Source organism: Narcine bancroftii, chromosome 3 (genome assembly GCF_036971445.1).
Source record: "Narcine bancroftii isolate sNarBan1 chromosome 3, sNarBan1.hap1, whole genome shotgun sequence".
In the NCBI taxonomy this organism is placed as follows: Eukaryota; Metazoa; Chordata; class Chondrichthyes; order Torpediniformes; family Narcinidae; genus Narcine; species Narcine bancroftii.
The window spans coordinates 213627513-213645128 of NC_091471.1; the positions used below are offsets into that span (position 1 = coordinate 213627513).

The 17616-nt window shown below is 41.5% G+C and overlaps 1 protein-coding gene across 16 annotated transcripts in view; it reads right to left on the reverse strand.

Moving 5' to 3' along the window:
- The window catches only part of LOC138758107 (calcium/calmodulin-dependent protein kinase type II subunit delta), a 461931-nt gene that overhangs the window by 260461 nt on the left and 183854 nt on the right, over positions 1 to 17616 (reverse strand). The window contains exon 1 of one of the 16 annotated variants that reach the window (XM_069926559.1): positions 13880 to 13936. The exons of the other annotated variants lie outside the window; for them this stretch is intronic. Within the exon in view, the coding sequence (XP_069782660.1) occupies positions 13880 to 13931 (52 nt within the window). The 5' untranslated portion in view covers positions 13932 to 13936. Of the gene's footprint in view, positions 1 to 13879; positions 13937 to 17616 lie in introns of those variants that run through there. 16 annotated transcript variants of the gene reach the window in all.

Sequence of the window (17616 nt, forward strand, 5' to 3'; positions counted from 1 at the left end):
GGAAGAACAATTTCGATTTCCATTAAATGTTTCAGGATATGTACTACACTGGAGAGTACTGATGGCTCCACTGTAGTTCAGCATGCATGATGTGAAACAAAACAGATGTTTTGATATCCTGAAAAAAGGGCCCAGGCCCAAAACATTGGTGACCCTTTGCTTCCTATGGACACTGCATGACCTGCAGTTTCTCCAGGTCACACTTGACTCCAGCATCTGTAATTTAACTTCAATTGGATATTTTGATAGCAACGAATAATCCAAATCAATACCATTCAGGTGTTTGTGGGCACAACAAAGAAATTAGATTCACTCTCAGAAACTTTGCTCCCAGGGCGAGAATGAGCCGAGGCCTAAAAATATATATCCCTGTAAAATTACCTTTGCAAAAGAAGACTGTAATGAGTGAAATGATTATAGAATTGTTTTACCTGCTATATTTCCATCCGATCTTGTCACATACAGTTTCATCTGCCATATATGTGTCAGATAGGATAATGGCTGATACTGAAAACTTCATCTAGTATACACTTTGCCATTTTGTTGCAGCACTATTTTGGGTCTTGACATCACAATTGAGAATGGGATTGAAATATTCTGCAATGTACTGGCAATGTGAAGATTGATACCCATGATAGCGCTGACCAAGTTCACAACTCTCTGTAGTCTCTTCCAGACATTTGATGCAACTAGTCAGAATGTTGCGCTAACTTCTAAATGGATACCAATCCGTGGAAGTTATGTTGTCAACTGAAATAGTAGTATAGGAAAAGTTGCACTTTCATATGTCATTTACATCACCTCACAGTTTCCCAATCAAAATACTGGTTTCTCGTTACAATAAATACGTTTATGGATATTGTTACATTCTCATGCAATGCTTTTAAATATTTTTTTTGCCTTCCTGCAAATGAATGAAAAGGACAGTGGCTTCAGAAAGGTACCCAGATCCACTGAACCTTCAGCGGCCAACATGAAAAGCCAGAAAGTTCTTCCATTTACTGTTGCAGCTCATTGGATGATTCTACGTGGACTACCCTCGGATGTTTTATCAAACCATCAGGCAATGAAATTAGTTAAAAGACATGTTGGAACAAATTAAACACAAAAGTGTTGGAAAGAATATTGCATTCCTCATACAGTATATATCTCCTAAAATCCAAATGGTTCTCCCTATTGAGCAATTGTCCCATTCACCAGAACAGCAAAAGCATAGTTTTCATATTTTCAGCATCATCTTTATTTTATTCTACTGGAATAGACTTTTAGTGAACAAATCATTCACTTAAAGTTAGGATTTTGCAGAAAAGTCTGCTTAACATTGGGATTCACTTCAATGCTAACCACAAAATATCACTTTGTGAATATCACCATGGTAACTCCATTCATTTTTGCACATCCGGAGCCAAGATTTATTTTAGCAAATCTCTTCCCTTAAAAGATTTCAAAAGTAGTTTACCTGGCTTGACATTTTACTCAGTCACTCACTATAATTGAGAAATGCATTAGTGGCTTCATGTCGCACTGGCTTGAAATCCTGCTCCACTGAATTCAATAAAATCAAATTATAAAAGTGCAGTCCAACACGCTGCAGCTGCCACATCGACACATAAACGTATTTGGATGAAGTACCACCCCTCATGATCTTGCTAGTCTACTTTCATGTTATTTTCGTTCTTGCACTTCGTCAAGTTCTAAGGAAAAATATTCTAAATTTCTTCCATTCCTCATCATATTCTTTATCACAATCATAAACCTTTCAATGTAATATTACTCTTTTGTTCTCTTAAGTGCCTTTGCAACAATTTTCCAAGAAGCTTTATTCAAGTTTAACAATTTATTTTATTGTAAATAAATGTAATATACATGAAATTTCCTTTTGCCCGCCGCAAGGCAAACAAGGAGTTGCCATTACCTTTGCCCGGCACCCCTAACAGTAAGAGAAAGAGAAGGAAAAGCGAGGTTCTTCAGAGATGCTGAGTATCTGTGGATTCACCTTCAGCGCTCCCCCAGCCTCTGCAGCTACACAGACTCCTGTTCCATTTATTGGAAAACCCGAGTTCCAGGTCCAAACCTCTGACACAATCAGGAAACCTTCATAATAGTCTAATTAGATAACCAACAATGAATGTGTCGTAATATTAGAATATGAGGTGAAGTTTTCACAAGGAAATTTCCATTTTATTCGAGCATTTTGTATAAATCACTTATGATTCATATTCTGTATTGCATTATATATGTTATGTAACTTATATGTAGACAATATATAATGTTAAATTTCTCTCTACCAAATGAATAAAAATATTTTGAAAAAGAAAAGCAAGCCTTCATTTCCCGAGGCCCCACTGGGAGCCCTTCTTGCCCTCACTAGCCTCACGTATCCCAGTTGCGGTACCTAGTTCCCATGAGCCAGCCTCCAGCAGCCCATACCGTGTGGGTTATTCGACTGCCAGTAGCCGACAGCCCACAGCCTGTGTGAGTCCTTCCTTCAGCCACTGAGCCACTCACTGGCACACTGCTGATGCCATCATCCTTTAGGGTCATCTCCCATGCTTCTCCTTCTCAACAGGAGTGCTCTCACCCATTTCTGGTTCCCAGCACTAGTCCCTGGAGTCTGCAAACCCTCATAGTCCGTTGCCCAGCACAGATGCAGCCATCTTGGGCACAGACCATGCAGTGATGGGATTTTTTTAAAAAGTCATAATTAGGACCAGAGGGAGGACCCTGAAGAGCAGTGCAGTGTCTCCACTCGCAACTCTCCAAGGCCTGCAGCAGCTCTGATAGCACCGCCATTAAAAAAAAATTTATTACAAGTTATAAATTATTTGATTTAATGTTTGCAAATGCCATTTGGTTGGAGAATGCCCAGACAGAATATAACTGGACCTCCAATTTCTCTTTAAACTCTCCTCTCCGGAGTCTCTCTCTTTCTTATCCCTCTGCCTCCTTTCTTCCAGCTCCCCATCCCCTTCCCTCTCCTATAAGAAAGCAACTCTCCCTATCACTGCTCAGTACTTTTTCCTCTTCTTCCCTACCACCTATAGCCACCCATGATCTATTACCCTTTGCTCCTCCTCCTGCCCTTTCTCCCTCCTCCACCTTTTATATTCAGATGCATCTTTGTCTTTTGCTCATACCTTGATGGTCTCAGGCCCCAAACGTTGGTTACCTTTTTTTTCCTCTGGATGCTTGTGACCTGCTGAGTTACTGCAGCACTTTTGTAATATTGTATTTGTCCCAGCATCCACCAGAATTTCTTAACAGTTCTTTTGCCATTGGATTTTCTATAAATAACCGATTGTATATACAGTATGCCTTTTTACTCATATCTTGAAGGAGGACTCAGACCTGTAACGTCTTTATTAGCTAGTTCCTCAAAGAGAACCAGCTGATTTTCCTCCTATAAATCCACATGGCTCTGCTCAATTGTTTTATTCTTTCTTAAGTGTTCTGTTTCAGATCCTTCAGTGTCGATTACAGCATTTTCCTCCTATGAGATCTGCTGAGTTCTTCCAGCATTTTTGATTTTTTATTACAAACTCAGTGTTTGCAAACTTTCATGTTTCACCCTACTGTCTACATCACAACCTACATTAATTTGGCTAAGAGGACTAAATATCATATTTCTATTAAAAAAAGAAAATGCTGGAAATACTCCACATGTTCGGCAGCATCTGTGAACAGAGAAACGGAGTCAATGTTTCAGATTGAAGACCCTTTGTCAGGTTTACAGACATCTGCAGTCTTTGACGGGTGTTTTTCTAGATTTAAAAAGTACACAAAATGAGGAGGGATTGCGAGAAAGGAGGATGAAGGAGGCTTCGAGGGGATACATAAAGCTGAGTGCGTGGATAAGAGCATGGCAGATGAAGCATAATGTTAAAAAAATGTGAGGTTGCCACATTTGTAGACAAAAGACAGATTATTTATTAAAGAATGAGGGACGAGCAATGTTAAAGTTCAAAGGTACCTAAGTTACTTCAGCAAAATGCCGACATGTAGATGTAGCAAGCAACTTGCTAACTAAGTTGGGATTCTGAGCTCGTGCCTTTTTGCTTGCATTTGGTCTGTATCCTTGTCACCTCTTCCAATCAATAATTCTGTCCAAATGTCCTTTGAATGTCATAATTGTAATGATGCAATCATAAAGCAGGCTCGCCAGCAGCTATTCTTTGTGAAGTGTCTGAGGAGATTCAGTACATCACCGAAGATTCTCGTAAACTTCCACAGGTGTATCGTGTAGAGCATTCTGGCTGGCAGGATCACTCCAGAAGGTTGTTAAATCGGCCTGCAACATCACAGACACCAGATTTCACTCCATCGAGGACATCTACATTAGGCGGTGTCTTAAAAATGCAGCCTCTATCCTCAAAGATCCCCACTACACAGGCCATGCCCTATTCACTCTGCTACCATCGGGAAAAAGGTACAGGAACCTAAAGACGAGGACTCAAGGTCACAAGGACAGCTTCTTCCCCACTGCCGTCAGATTCCTGAATAATCAATAAACCAAAGACACTGTTTTACTTTTCATGTGCTATTATTTTTATAGTAATGTGGTGAGATGATTATAATATGAATGTTTGCTCTATGATGCTGCCACAAAACACCGAATTTCATGACTTGTTCATTACAATAAATTCTCATTCTGAGCACCGGAAGCAGTAGATGACCCCTTCAGATTCACAAGTGAAATGTTGCTTCACTTGGATGGCATGTTTGGAGCCCCAAATGGTGGTGAGGGAGGAGGTGTGGGTGCAAGTGGAGCATCTCCTGCGGTCACAGGGGTAGGTACCAAGGGAACGATTGATGGGGAGGGAGGAGTTGTCAAGGGAATCACAGAGGGAGCAGTCCCTGCAGAAGGCAGAGAGGGTAATACCTGTCTAGTGGTGGGATCACATAGTAGGTGGCGGAAATGGCAGAGGAGAATCTACTGGATATAGAGGCTGGTGCGGTGGTAGATGAGGACAAGATGAATCCTGTCCTTGTTTTGCTTGGAGGCAGAGGGAGCCAGGGCAAATGTGCGAGTAATGGAGGATATGTGGCTGAGTGCCTAGTTGATGGTGGTAGAGGGAAAGCCACATTGTTTGAAGAAGGAGGACATCCCTGATGATGTGGCATGGAAGTCCATGTCCTGGGTGCAGATGCACTGGAGACAGAGGAATTGAGAGAATGGGATGGAATCCTTCTTAAATCTCTCAATATCATCTTAAATCTGTGTCCTTTAATTTTAGTATCATCTGATTCGAAGACTGAGCCTTCACTTTATCCATACACCTCATGATTTTATAAACAAATTATAAATCACCCTTCACCTTCCTACTCTTCAGGGAATAAAGGCCCATGTAGGAGGGCATGTGTATTCTTTGCCTATGTTATAAGAGGATTTAAATAAAGGAATAAAATGTCATATTATAATTGCACAGGATCTTGATGAGACTACAGATGAAGCATTGTGTACAGTTTTATCTTCTTATTCAAAAAAGGATGCACTTGCCAATAGACATAATTGGCAGCAAAAAATTAACTTGGTTGGTTGCACAGATGATAAGTTATTCAGTGCTTGAATGGACTTTTTTATGGTTTAGAAGAGAGGTAATCTTATCAAAATGTACCGAGTTCTTAAAGAGTTTCACGTGTTAAATGTAGAGATGATGGATACTATAGCCTGGGGAATCTAGGACTATGGACACAGTTTTGAGAATAAGAAGAACACTGGTTAGGACAAAGAATAAGAAATGGTGAACCCATGGAATTTTCTATCCTGGAGGGCTGTAGAGATTCATCACTATGTTCATCCAAAACAGAAATTGATATATTTCTGGATGGGAAAGGTATCAAGGGAAATTGTCACAGTGTTGGAAAATATTGCTGAAACAGATGATCAGCCATTAGCTTCATGAATGATGGACTAGGCCTAATCTTGCTCCTAATTCTTAAGAAGTGAAAAATCTGACATGTCAATTGTCAGGTATGGAATGATTTACTTGGTTTTATTCAAAATTACACGTTATATATTGTTAAATCAAAATTACAGTTGTTTCTAGGCCTCAAAAAATTTATTAGAAAATCCTCTAGACCATGTTTCCACCCACTCAGTTTCATGATACAATTTGAATCCTTTATGAGCAAAGACTTCAGTATTTAATGAACAGAAGGTAGATTTCCATTTTGTCTGCCTGGAATAGATCGATGAAAAGAACTTCCTGAACTCCAGCTGCTGCCATTTCCATGGTAACAGCAAGATCTGAAAATTCACACACAGTTTGAAGTGTTTCCCCCTTTTGTTATCCTTTCAGAAACGTAGTGTTTCCACCCACGCACCGACCGGCAGACTGAATTGCTCAATACAAACAAGCTTTTTAAAGCTTATCATGCATTTTTGATTATTTAATGTTGATGAGGATTCCACAGTCAGAAGCTTAAAGGGAGTCATACAAAAAGCTTTTAACAATATTTCATATCAAAGTGTATTTGTTGAGAGCTATGAGGTATTGATAGAATTATAACTTTCCAGGTGACCTTCTTTCACATTTCCACCAAACATCTTTAAAGTTTGTACAATTACAAAGCCAGAACTGATTCATTGAGAAATATTAATACAATTTTTAAAATCAGAAAGTAAGAACGTATTGATTCAAATTCAAGATTTATTATCAGACATGAGATCACATACGACCGTAAGATTCTGTTCTCTGCAGACAAGGCAGAATTTACCACTTATAAATAGGGCAAAAAACTGTACAAAATGTACATATATAAACAAATAAAAATTGTAAACAAACAGAGCAGGGGGAAAAACCCAATGAAGTACAAAAGTAAGAGTGAGGAGATCAGGCTAACGCCAAAGAAAACTCTGTATCCCCTTGAAAAACAGGCTCCCTGCATAGCTGCAGCTGAGGTGAGGTAAATCCTATCCAGGGCGAACCCACACAAAGTAGCAGGATCAGACAACATACCTGGTCAGGTACTGAAGGGCAGCACAGACCAACTGATGGAAGTCCTTACGGGCGTCTTTAACACCTCACTGCAGCAGTCCATCGTCCTTGCAGATTTCAAGACAGCCACCATCATCCACATACCAAGGAAGGAGATAATAGCAGGCTTCAATGACTAACCGCCCTGTGGCACTGACCTCTACCATTATGAAATGCTTTAAGCGTCTGTGTCAAGAGACGGTGGACCCATTTCAATGTGCCTACTCTTTGCAGACGATGTCGCTTTAGTTGCCCATTCAGAGCCAGCTCTTCAGCGCTTGACGTCCTGCTTTGCGGAAACTGCCAAAATGTTTGGCCTGGAAGTCAGCCTGAAGAAAACTGAGGTCCTCCATCAGCCAGCTCCCCACCATGACTACCAGCCCCCCCCACATCTCCATCGGGCACACAAAACTCAAAACGGTCAACCAGTTTACCTATCTCGGCTGCACCATTTCATCAGATGCAAGGATCGACAATGAGATAGACAACAGACTCGCCAAGGCAAATAGCGCCTTTGGAAGACTACACAAAAGAGTCTGGAAAAACAACCAACTGAAAAACCTCACAAAGATAAGCGTATACAGAGCCGTTGTCATACCCACACTCCTGTTCGGCTCCGAATCATGGGTCCTCTACCGGCACCACCTACGGCTCCTAGAACGCTTCCACCAGCGTTGTCTCCGCTCCATCCTCAACATCCATTGGAGCGCTTTCATCCCTAACGTCGAAGTACTCGAGATGGCAGAGGTCGACAGCATCGAGTCCACGCTGCTGAAGATCCAGCTGCGCTGGATGGGTCACGTCTCCAGAATGGAGGACCATCGCCTTCCCAAGATCGTGTTATATGGCGAGCTCTCCACTGGCCACCGTGACAGAGGTGCACCAAAGAAAAGGTACAAGGACTGCCTAAAGAAATCTCTTGGTGCCTGCCACATTGACCACCGCCAGTGGGCTGATAACGCCTCAAACCGTGCATCTTGGCGCCTCACAGTTTGGCGGGCAGCAACCTCCTTTGAAGAAGACCGCAGAGCCCACCTCACTGACAAAAGGCAAAGGAGGAAAAACCCAACACCCAACCCCAACCAACCAATTTTCCCCTGCAACCGCTGCAACCGTGTCTGCCTGTCCCGCATCGGACTTGTCAGCCACAAACGAGCCTGCAGCTGACGTGGACTTTTTACCCCCTCCATAAATCTTCGTCCGCGAAGCCAAGCCAAGGAGAGACAGGTGGAACCTGTCACTCCACTCCATCTTGACCAACCTGAAGAACCACGCCTCATACACACATGCATTTTGGCATTTAACAGGATTTAAATTTAGACATACAGTATGTTAACAGGTCCTTTTTGGCCCATGAGCCCGTTTGCCCAAATACACCCAATTGGCCTACAATCCCAGATACATTTTGAAGGGTGGGAAAACCCACGCAGACACGAGAAGAATGTACAAACTCCTTACAGATAGTGTGGGATCCAAACCCTGGTCCTGATCAGTGGCACTATTACAGCATTGCGCTAACTGCTACACTAACCAATCATTCCCTAGAGGCTGGTGGAGAAGCTGTCCTCGCTGGGACTCAACACCGCTCTCTGTTACTGAATTCTGGACTTCTTAATGAAAACACTGCAGCAAAACATCAAGTAATATCAAGCTGAGCACCTCTGGGCTATGTGCTCAGCCCATTCCTGTTCACACTACTGATCCACGATTGCAACGCCGGCTCCAGCTCCAATAACGTCATCAAGTTTGCAGATGACACACAGTAGATTGGCTCATCAGTAACAACGAGTCGAAATACAGAGAAGAGGTGGAAAACCTCATGTTATATTGCGAAAGTAATAACCGGTCTCAACATGGATAAGACATGGATGATTGTGGACTTCAGGAGGACCAGGGAAGACCACCCTCCTGAACACATCAATTGCTTGGTAGTGGAGAGCCAAGTTCCTTGGAGTTCACTTAAAGGTGACCTATCCTAGACACATAACATCTCCTCACTTGCCAGGAAGGCTAAAGCCAGCAAAGATATCGACCACTATTCAGTCAACTTTCTATAGCAGCTCTATCAAGAGCATCCTAGCCAGATGCATCACAGTGTGGTACGATTGCTGAAGAGTATCAGATCAGAGGTCAATCCACAGTACCATAAATGTGGTAGAGAGGATCACTGATTTTGTACTCTCCCTATTGATGTGATTTATCAGGATTTTTGTTTAAAGAGGCTTTGCAAAATCAGGGAGGACCCCTACCACTCTGCATGCAGCATCCTCCAGCTACTCCAGTCAGGAAAAAAAATACAGAAGCATCAGAGATAGAACCACTAGTCTATGTCCACTGGTCTGTCTCATTGGGCAGTGAGACTGTGGACTGACTGCTAAAGCAACTCTCTGTGACTACTATTTATCAAGAATATTTATATGTATTATATGTCTGTACATGTGTTATGTCTATATGCATGTTTTGCACTGTTCTGCACCATGGATTGAAGAACACTGTTTCAAAGGGTGGTAATAGAACGATTGGATAACAAATAAATTTGAACTTGATAAGCAAGATTCTAAAATAGTGTGCAGGCAGCTGGTGCAGGCACCAGCCTCCCTGGTGCCATGGTCCAGGATGTCTCTGAGTGACTAGAGGATATTCTGAGAGGGGAGAGAGAACAGTTAACAATTATGTCCCATATTGGTACTAATGTTACAGGTGGGAAAGGAGATGTGTGGTCCTGTAAAATGAGTTCATCAGGGAGCTAGGTAGTAAGTTGAAAAGCAGGACTTCCAAGGTTGTAACTCAAGATTACTACCTACACCATGGTGTGCCAGTGAGGCAAGAAATGGAAAGATAGCACTGTTTAATGTGTAGCTACAGAGGTGGTGCAGTAGGAGATTCAGATATATGGATCATTGGGCTCTCTTCCAGGGTAGGTTGAACCTGTAAAGAGGGACTGATTACACTTGAACTGGAGGAGAACAATATACTCACAGGGATGTTCTCTAGTGTGCTTAGGAGGGTTTCAACCAGAGGATGTAAAGCAGAGCAGCAAGTGAAAGAGTTGAGGGAATGACAGATGCTATAGCAAGGAAGTCTGAAAGGAGAGACAAGAAGAAATAAATGAATGGCCACAGTGAGACTGAAGGATGGTTATTTTAATCCCAGGAGAAATGAGCTTCCCTTTTTTTTATTGGCCACAGTTTTTTGGCCAATTTCTCACAAGCTTTTACCTTTTAAGGACTCTCACTTCAAGTCTCACCGCTGTTGAGCTGGCCATTAAAATTTAATGACGTGCCCTGTGTTTCTGCATCTGGATACCAATTCTGGCCCACAACCTTACCTGCTGAATTAGTTTCAATCTTGATTTGAAAGCACCAGATAAAGTGCCTGTGGGGACACGAGTCCTGGTTCTGTTTGGATCCATCATGTAAATCCATAACACAACCTTCAGTCACTGAGACTTCCAGACTTGACATTTGTTTCACCAAATATTAACTTGCCCAATCCTCCTACTTCCACTGGTGTGCATTGTTAGTAATCTTGCCACTGCCATATTTTGAGTTGTGTTTAAACATCTCTGAAGCTTCTTAATCTCAGATTTTAGGAATACAGACCTCTTCCTTCCCATGTCATTTATCTCGTGTAAATGCAGATAAACTAAAATGGTTAAACCTGGTGCATGTGGATCCTTTCTGGCTATATTTCAATAGCTCTGAGATTACTTTTGTCAGAATTGGAACATTATGCCAAAGTAAAAATATTTCACCATGAGATTTTTACCAAGTTGAAAACATTTTATGCCTTGTGTTTTTAGTTAGTGTCAGAATAAATACAGTAGTTGCTCAATTTTATCTCTTACCATTCAAATTTAAAGAAAAAATATATTCAAGGTTTCGTTGAACATCTATCATATATCAGCCACAGAAATGTCAACATTTGTTTAGAGGAGATGATCTCCTTGGTATGAATGTGCAAGAATAGTATCTAGGGCTTGATAGTAGAGCGAAACACAGTTATAACGCAATGGTTGCATCACGAAAAAAGTGAAGTCGCGCTAAATTGGGGTTTCACTGTGTACAGTATATACACAAATTGATCGCGGCAGCTACCTCCCCTCCTCCATTCGTGGTAGCACACCTCCTATTCGCAGCAGCGCATCCCCTCATCTATGCAATGAATTCCCAACATCGATAAACATTATTGTACTTACCTTAATCATTTAGACATGCCACTTCTAAACATCCACTGCACCACAGGGTGGCCATCCCTGGTACTGCATCTTTTAAAAATGGGCTCGCTTAACGTCCTATCTCAAAGAATGGAACGCAGACGTTAAGTGGCATATTCCTTGTATACATCGAAGTCCAATCATGTTATATCAAAATTCACATTAAATTGGAGCATGTGAAATGGGTGTTTCACTGTAGTGTGAGCAGTAATGCTGGGAGAAGATCCCTGGGAACAGGAAATTGGAAAGTAAATTTTTACAATTTTTTGTAACTGTGGTCTCCGTCATAAGATTGGAGTGGAACAGAGGTTCCAAGCAGTAGACACATGAATATAAAATGGATAGAGGGATATCTATCAGTTCCAAGCAACAGAGCTTTAGTTTGATTTAGACAAAAGGTGCTAGAGTAGGCCAAATGGCCGTCAAGCCAGCACCACCATTTATCGGATCATGGCTGATCTTTCTCTTTCAATAACTAATCCCAGTCATATCTCCATAACCTTTAACTCCCCTGCCCACAAGAGCCTTATCCAACTCTCTATTAAATCTATCCAGCGAATCTGTCCCCACCACCCTCTGTGGCAATGCATTCCACAGACCCACAACTCTCGGGGTAAAAATTTTTTTCCTTATTTCTGTCTTAAATGGCCTTCCCTGATTTCTTAAAATATGCCCTCTCATCCTAGTCTCTCCCATCAATGGGAACATGTACTCTGATTTCACCTTCAAGCCCTTTGATAATCCTAAATACCTCAATCATATCTCCCCACATCCTTCTAAAATTCCATCACATATAATCCCAGTCTTTCTAACCTATCCGTGTATGTCAGTCGCGTATGTCAATCCTGCCATCCCGGGAACTAACCTTGCCAATCTGCGCTGCACTCCCTCTATAGCAAGTATGCCCTTTCTTAAATATGGGGACCAGAATTGGACGCAATACTCCAGATGAGGTCTCACCAGGGCCCTGTACAACTGCAGGGCAATTATATTTAGCACAGGCACGTACGCTAAAGGTCTTGTTATTGTATTATATTATGGAGAGAACTGGATGTAATAAGAGAGCAATTATGTTTTAATATAAGGAGTGAAAAGGCCTAGAAATACATGAAATACATAGCCTCTGGCCAAATGGGCCTTCAAGTGAACATAAGTGAACATGTGTCTACTGCATCACACAATTCATATTTGCTCGTCACATGATCTCATACACAACAAAGCACAATGCATCCCTCCAAAATCTAGCCATTAGGCAAGAACTAGTTTTAGATTTGCTGGCATGGCCTGCCCACTATTAGTCTGTTCAGACTGGAAAGGTATTAAGGAGTAACAATCTCATTCAATTTACAAAGAGAAAGATTTTTCAGCCTCAAGGGAAGATGGATAAAAAGGAAAAGAGAACTCTGAGTGATAGGAGTAAGTCACATGAGAAGAATGGCTCCAGGGCTGTATGATGAAGTGAGCTGAATGCCAACTAGAAGTGTGACAGGAGAAGTGTTAGTAATCAAAATGCAAACTCTGTCAAATGGAATTTGAAAAAATAGCACCTTGAGGTCTTTAAAAAAAAAGTGTGAATGTTACTCAGAACTCCAGACCAAAGTAATGGAAATCTGGATTTGAATTTTTATGAATCTTCTAACTTTTACACATTTTAAAGACATAATATGGGTCCAAATAAATAATACCTTCTGTAAATATAAAATTTAAAAGAATATCCAAATATCTTTCCCTTGCCTTCTTGTAAAACCTACAACCTCACTGCAGGTGTCCCAACATTCCATTCACCTGTTATCAAACTCTGCTAGTAAGAGATTCAGCATCACATTGACATGGCTATCACACTGTTCTATGCACAAAGGCAAGGATCATAGATATGCTGGATATGGTGCATGAACTCATTCTCATAATTTGAACAGCACCAATTGATATCATTAGGCAAAGGTCACTAAGCAACATTTCACCTGTCATCCACAGGAGTGATTTGTTCCACCTCCTTCAATATCTATTCACCAAGCCATCCCTCCTCCCCCTGCTTATTGCTGTGCCCTCCCTCCCTCCTTCCTCCACCTACTGCTCTTGGGACCATATCCTCCCTCCCACTCCGTTTTGTTCGGACGCCTGCTGACATTTTTCCATATCTTGATGAAGCGTTCAAGCCTGAAATGTTGGATATGTATCTTTAGCTTTGCTACATAAAGTACCCCACTGCTTGACAGGCTGAGTTTCTCCAGCATTGTGTGTTTACTTCAACCATGGTGTCTGCAGACTTGCGTGTTTTACTTCCATTAGGCGAAGGTTGAAAACTTTAGATTGAAGAATTGGTGATGAATTGATGCTTAAGGTAACATCAGCAAACTCCAGTGCACGAGATCGGTTTAATCAATGAAATTAGGGAGAGCAGGAGTGAAACTCCCTCCAAAGACAAGGGTGAGTTGAGGGAAGGGAAAGGGCAAAAAGGTATTCAAGCTGGAAGGGAAATTGAAGCCTTGAAAAGGAAGGAAAAGCCATACTTGGCACACTTCAGATATTTGTTTTTATTTTGAAGATAATCTTTTGCTTTGTTTTTTCCCCCAAGTGCCTCAAATATTGAGAAAACCAACGTTGCAGCAGGTGTGATGCCAACTACACACAACTTCATGTAAACAAGAGAGGCTATGTGTATACATTAAGGACATTTCAAATCTACCTGCCCAGGTGAAGCTCTTCCAGTCAGAGGAATAAGATTTCATGCCCATCATTTTGTGTACTTTGGATGCTTTCTCAGAATTGATACACATCTGGAGGATCTGAAGAGGAATCTACAATTAAGGAAATTAAAGATATGCAAGTGGTATGAAAACAAGGGGTGGTAGTGATAGCTTAGGGTCTGATAAAAGTGAAAAAAGCACTTTAATTATATTATGAGAAAAATTAAATGAGAAACCAAAGGGATAATCTGTGCATGGAGTCAGAGATACGGGGATGTCTTAAGCAAATAATTGTACTCCATATATTCATCAGGAAGAAAGATATGCTAGATAAATAATTCAAACCTTTGGCTCATAATATAATTAAAGTACATTTTGCACTTTTATCAGACCCTAAAATTTTTCAGACAAGGAAGTGATATTCCAAAGCGTACTATCATTTTACAACTGCATTTAAAAGTTTTAGCAGATAGAAGTGCTCAGGCCCTGATGAAGTGCATCCCAGGCTGTTATGGGAGTTGATGCTTGGAGAAATAACAAGGCTGTTGTTATGGGAGACTTCAACTTCCTGAATATTGACTGGAGGCTCATTGGTGCTAAAGATTCAGATGGGGCAGAATTTGTCAGGTGTGTTTAAAAAGGATTGCTGACAGCATGTAGACATGCCAACTTGAGGAAAGATATTTCTGGATCTAATACTGGTTATTGAGCCTGGTGAAGAAACAGATATCTTTGTGGGTAAGCATTTTGTGAATAGTGACCACAAATTCCTGACTTTTATCAGAGTTATAAGCATGGCTAGTAGACAAAATGGGAAAGTGTTTAATTGGAGAAGGGGCTAATTACCATGGGAAGCAGCATGAATTTGGCAGAGTAAGTTGGGAACAGATATTTTCGTGAAAGTTCACAGCAGAAATGTGAAGGATGTTTAGGGTCCTGGATAGGTTTGTCCCAATGAGATCGAGAAACGTGATAGAGCAAAATAGCCATAATTGACTAGAGAGGTTGGACAACTAGTCAGGAGGCAGACTCGAGGTTAAGTAAGCAAAATTCAGGAAGAGCTCATGAGAATTATATGGAAGAAGCATGAGAAGACTTTGACCAGTAGGATGAAGGAAAACTATGAGTTCCACACATATGTAAAGAAAGAAAGAATATTGAGCGAGGACAGGACTGATTAGGAATGAAGGGGGAACATGCGCCTGGTCGCAGTAGAAGTAGGGGAGGCCCAAAAAGTGTTCACTGGGGAGAGCGATGTTGATGTATGTGAGGTCAGTGAAGAACAGGCTAACGTGCTGGATCATGTTGAGGCTAAGAAAGAGAAGTGCTGAATCTACAGTTGACACAAAGATTGGAGGAGTAGTGGACACTTGAGGGAGGCTTTCAAAGCTTGCAAAGGGATCTGGACCATCAAGGAAAAATGGATTGCCAAATGGCAGATGGAATTTCATGCAGATAAGTGTGAGTGTTGCATTTTGGATGGACAGAGGTAGGGCATACGCAAAAAATGATATGGGACCAATGAGTGCGGTAGAACAGAAGGATCACACAAAATGCAACAACAGATACATAACTCCCTGAAGTGGCTTCACAGATAGATAGGGTTGGAAAGAGAGCTTTTAGCACATTGGCTTCATTAATCAAAGTATTGAATGTATGAGTTGGGATGCAATGGTGAAATTGTATTGCTGAGGCCAAATTTGGAGCATTGTGTGCATTTTGTCAGCTAACTACAGGTGCCCCCCTAATTACAATGATTTGACATGATTTTTCAAAGTTACATTTGTTTGAATCCGTACTTTTAATTTCAAATTCTGATTTGTTCTCGTGCTTGCGATATGTGGTACACTATTCTCTTACGATGCTGGGTGATGGCAGCATTGTGCGAGAGTATCGCACAGCACACTCGCTCGCGATGCTGACTCAACCACTCTCGCAGACTCTGCAGCAATCACGCGAACGAGTAAAATTGACGATCCTGTTGCTTTAGCATCCCCACCTTCCAGCAATTTTAGTTCAATGCTTCAAACATTCTTCATGCCCAGTGTGCTTTCAGCTATGTACGTTAATGATTTTTTTCAGTGTGGAATAAAGTTATTCAAAATTTAATTATAAGAAATGGTAGGTGCAGTATTCTTTTACGACGACGATTTTTTCAACTTATAATGGGTTTGCTGGAATGTGTTGAGAAGATTTACAAGCATGTTGACAGGACTTGAGGAACTGAGTTACAGAGAAAAGTGAAACAGGTTAGGACTTTATTCCCTGGATCGATGAAGGGAGATTTGATAGAGGTTTACAAAATTATGAGGGATGTAGATAAAGTAAATGCAAGTAGGCTTTTTCCTGTTAGGTTAGCTGAAAAAAAAAACAGTGGACATGGATTAAGGGTGAAAGGGGAAAAGTTTAAAGTTCAGATTTATTGTCAGAGTACAGACATGGCATCACATACAGGCCAGGCAGAATTTCTACTTATTGATAGGGCAAAACTGTTCCCAGAAGATATGCATATACCAAAGAGAAATGTAAACAAAGAAAGAAATGTAAACAAACTGACTGACCGTGCAATGCAGAAGTAAAAATAAATATTCAGTAAAGAGTCTCTGAATTAGTTTGTTGTGAGGAGTCTTATATGTTTAAAAGGTAAAGATTCCACTATTGTCACATAATACAGTACAAGCCTATTATCCAAAATTATATTCTTAGAAATTCTCATTTATCCGAAATTTTTTTTGGAGCTTAACTGACCTCACAGCTTGAAAAAAAATTCACCCAACATGAAATTAGAATGACAATTGTCCTTGATTCAGATGATTCCTTCCCCTCGCTTTCCATTTTTTCTTTACCTACCCCTATTGACTTTTCTCTCCAACTCTCCCTCTCAAACTGCGCGCCACGTTCTCCCAGCTGCAAGTGGTCAAAAGAATCCCTTGTCCCAGCATCATCAAGGAGAGCAGCCTCCTAGGCAGGAGCGGGACCTCGGGCTCCTAGGCAGGAGCGTCAGGCTTCCTGACTGGAGCAGGACCTCTAGCTCAGTGACATTCCCTCTCCTCCCTCCTCAGCACAGCGGAGCTCCCTGATGCCAACTCTGAACCCTCCCCTCAGGCTACTACCACACATGCACACCAGACTCTCTAGTATGCGTGTGCAGTAGGCCTAGCAGGGGAGGCTTCAGAGTTGGGACTCCGATGTCGGGGCAAGCAGCTCCGGTGACAGGGGAAACAAGAGCCCACCATCTCTCCAGTGAGTATTCCACTGGCCTGGGAAGCCTCCCCAGGGATCAGTGGCAGCTGTGTGTATGTGTTGGGGATCAGCTGCAGTTGGGAGGTCACCGTGATCAGCGGCGGACATCATTTTTTTGTAAGAATTAAACATTATTTTAATGCTTAAAAAGCCTTCCCTTGTTGTTTGCTGTTGTTTAAACATGGTTACAAATGATTTGCTGTTGCTACTAGGCTGTTTTTAAAAAATGACCAGTTCTCCGAAAAAAAATGTTTATCTGACATAGGCCCGGAGTTGTACTGTACTACATTTAGAATGTAACATGCATGAAATTCTTTAACTTTATCTATCGTAAGGCAGATAGATTCGTTACTTTGCGCAACTCCCCTCACATAAACATACAGTAGCTGGTGATCCTACACGGTCTCCCCTCCATGTACTGACCAGTCATGAGCCTGATTAGCTTCCGAGAGGTGAAAGGATAGCAACTGTTCCTGAACCTGGTGATACAAGT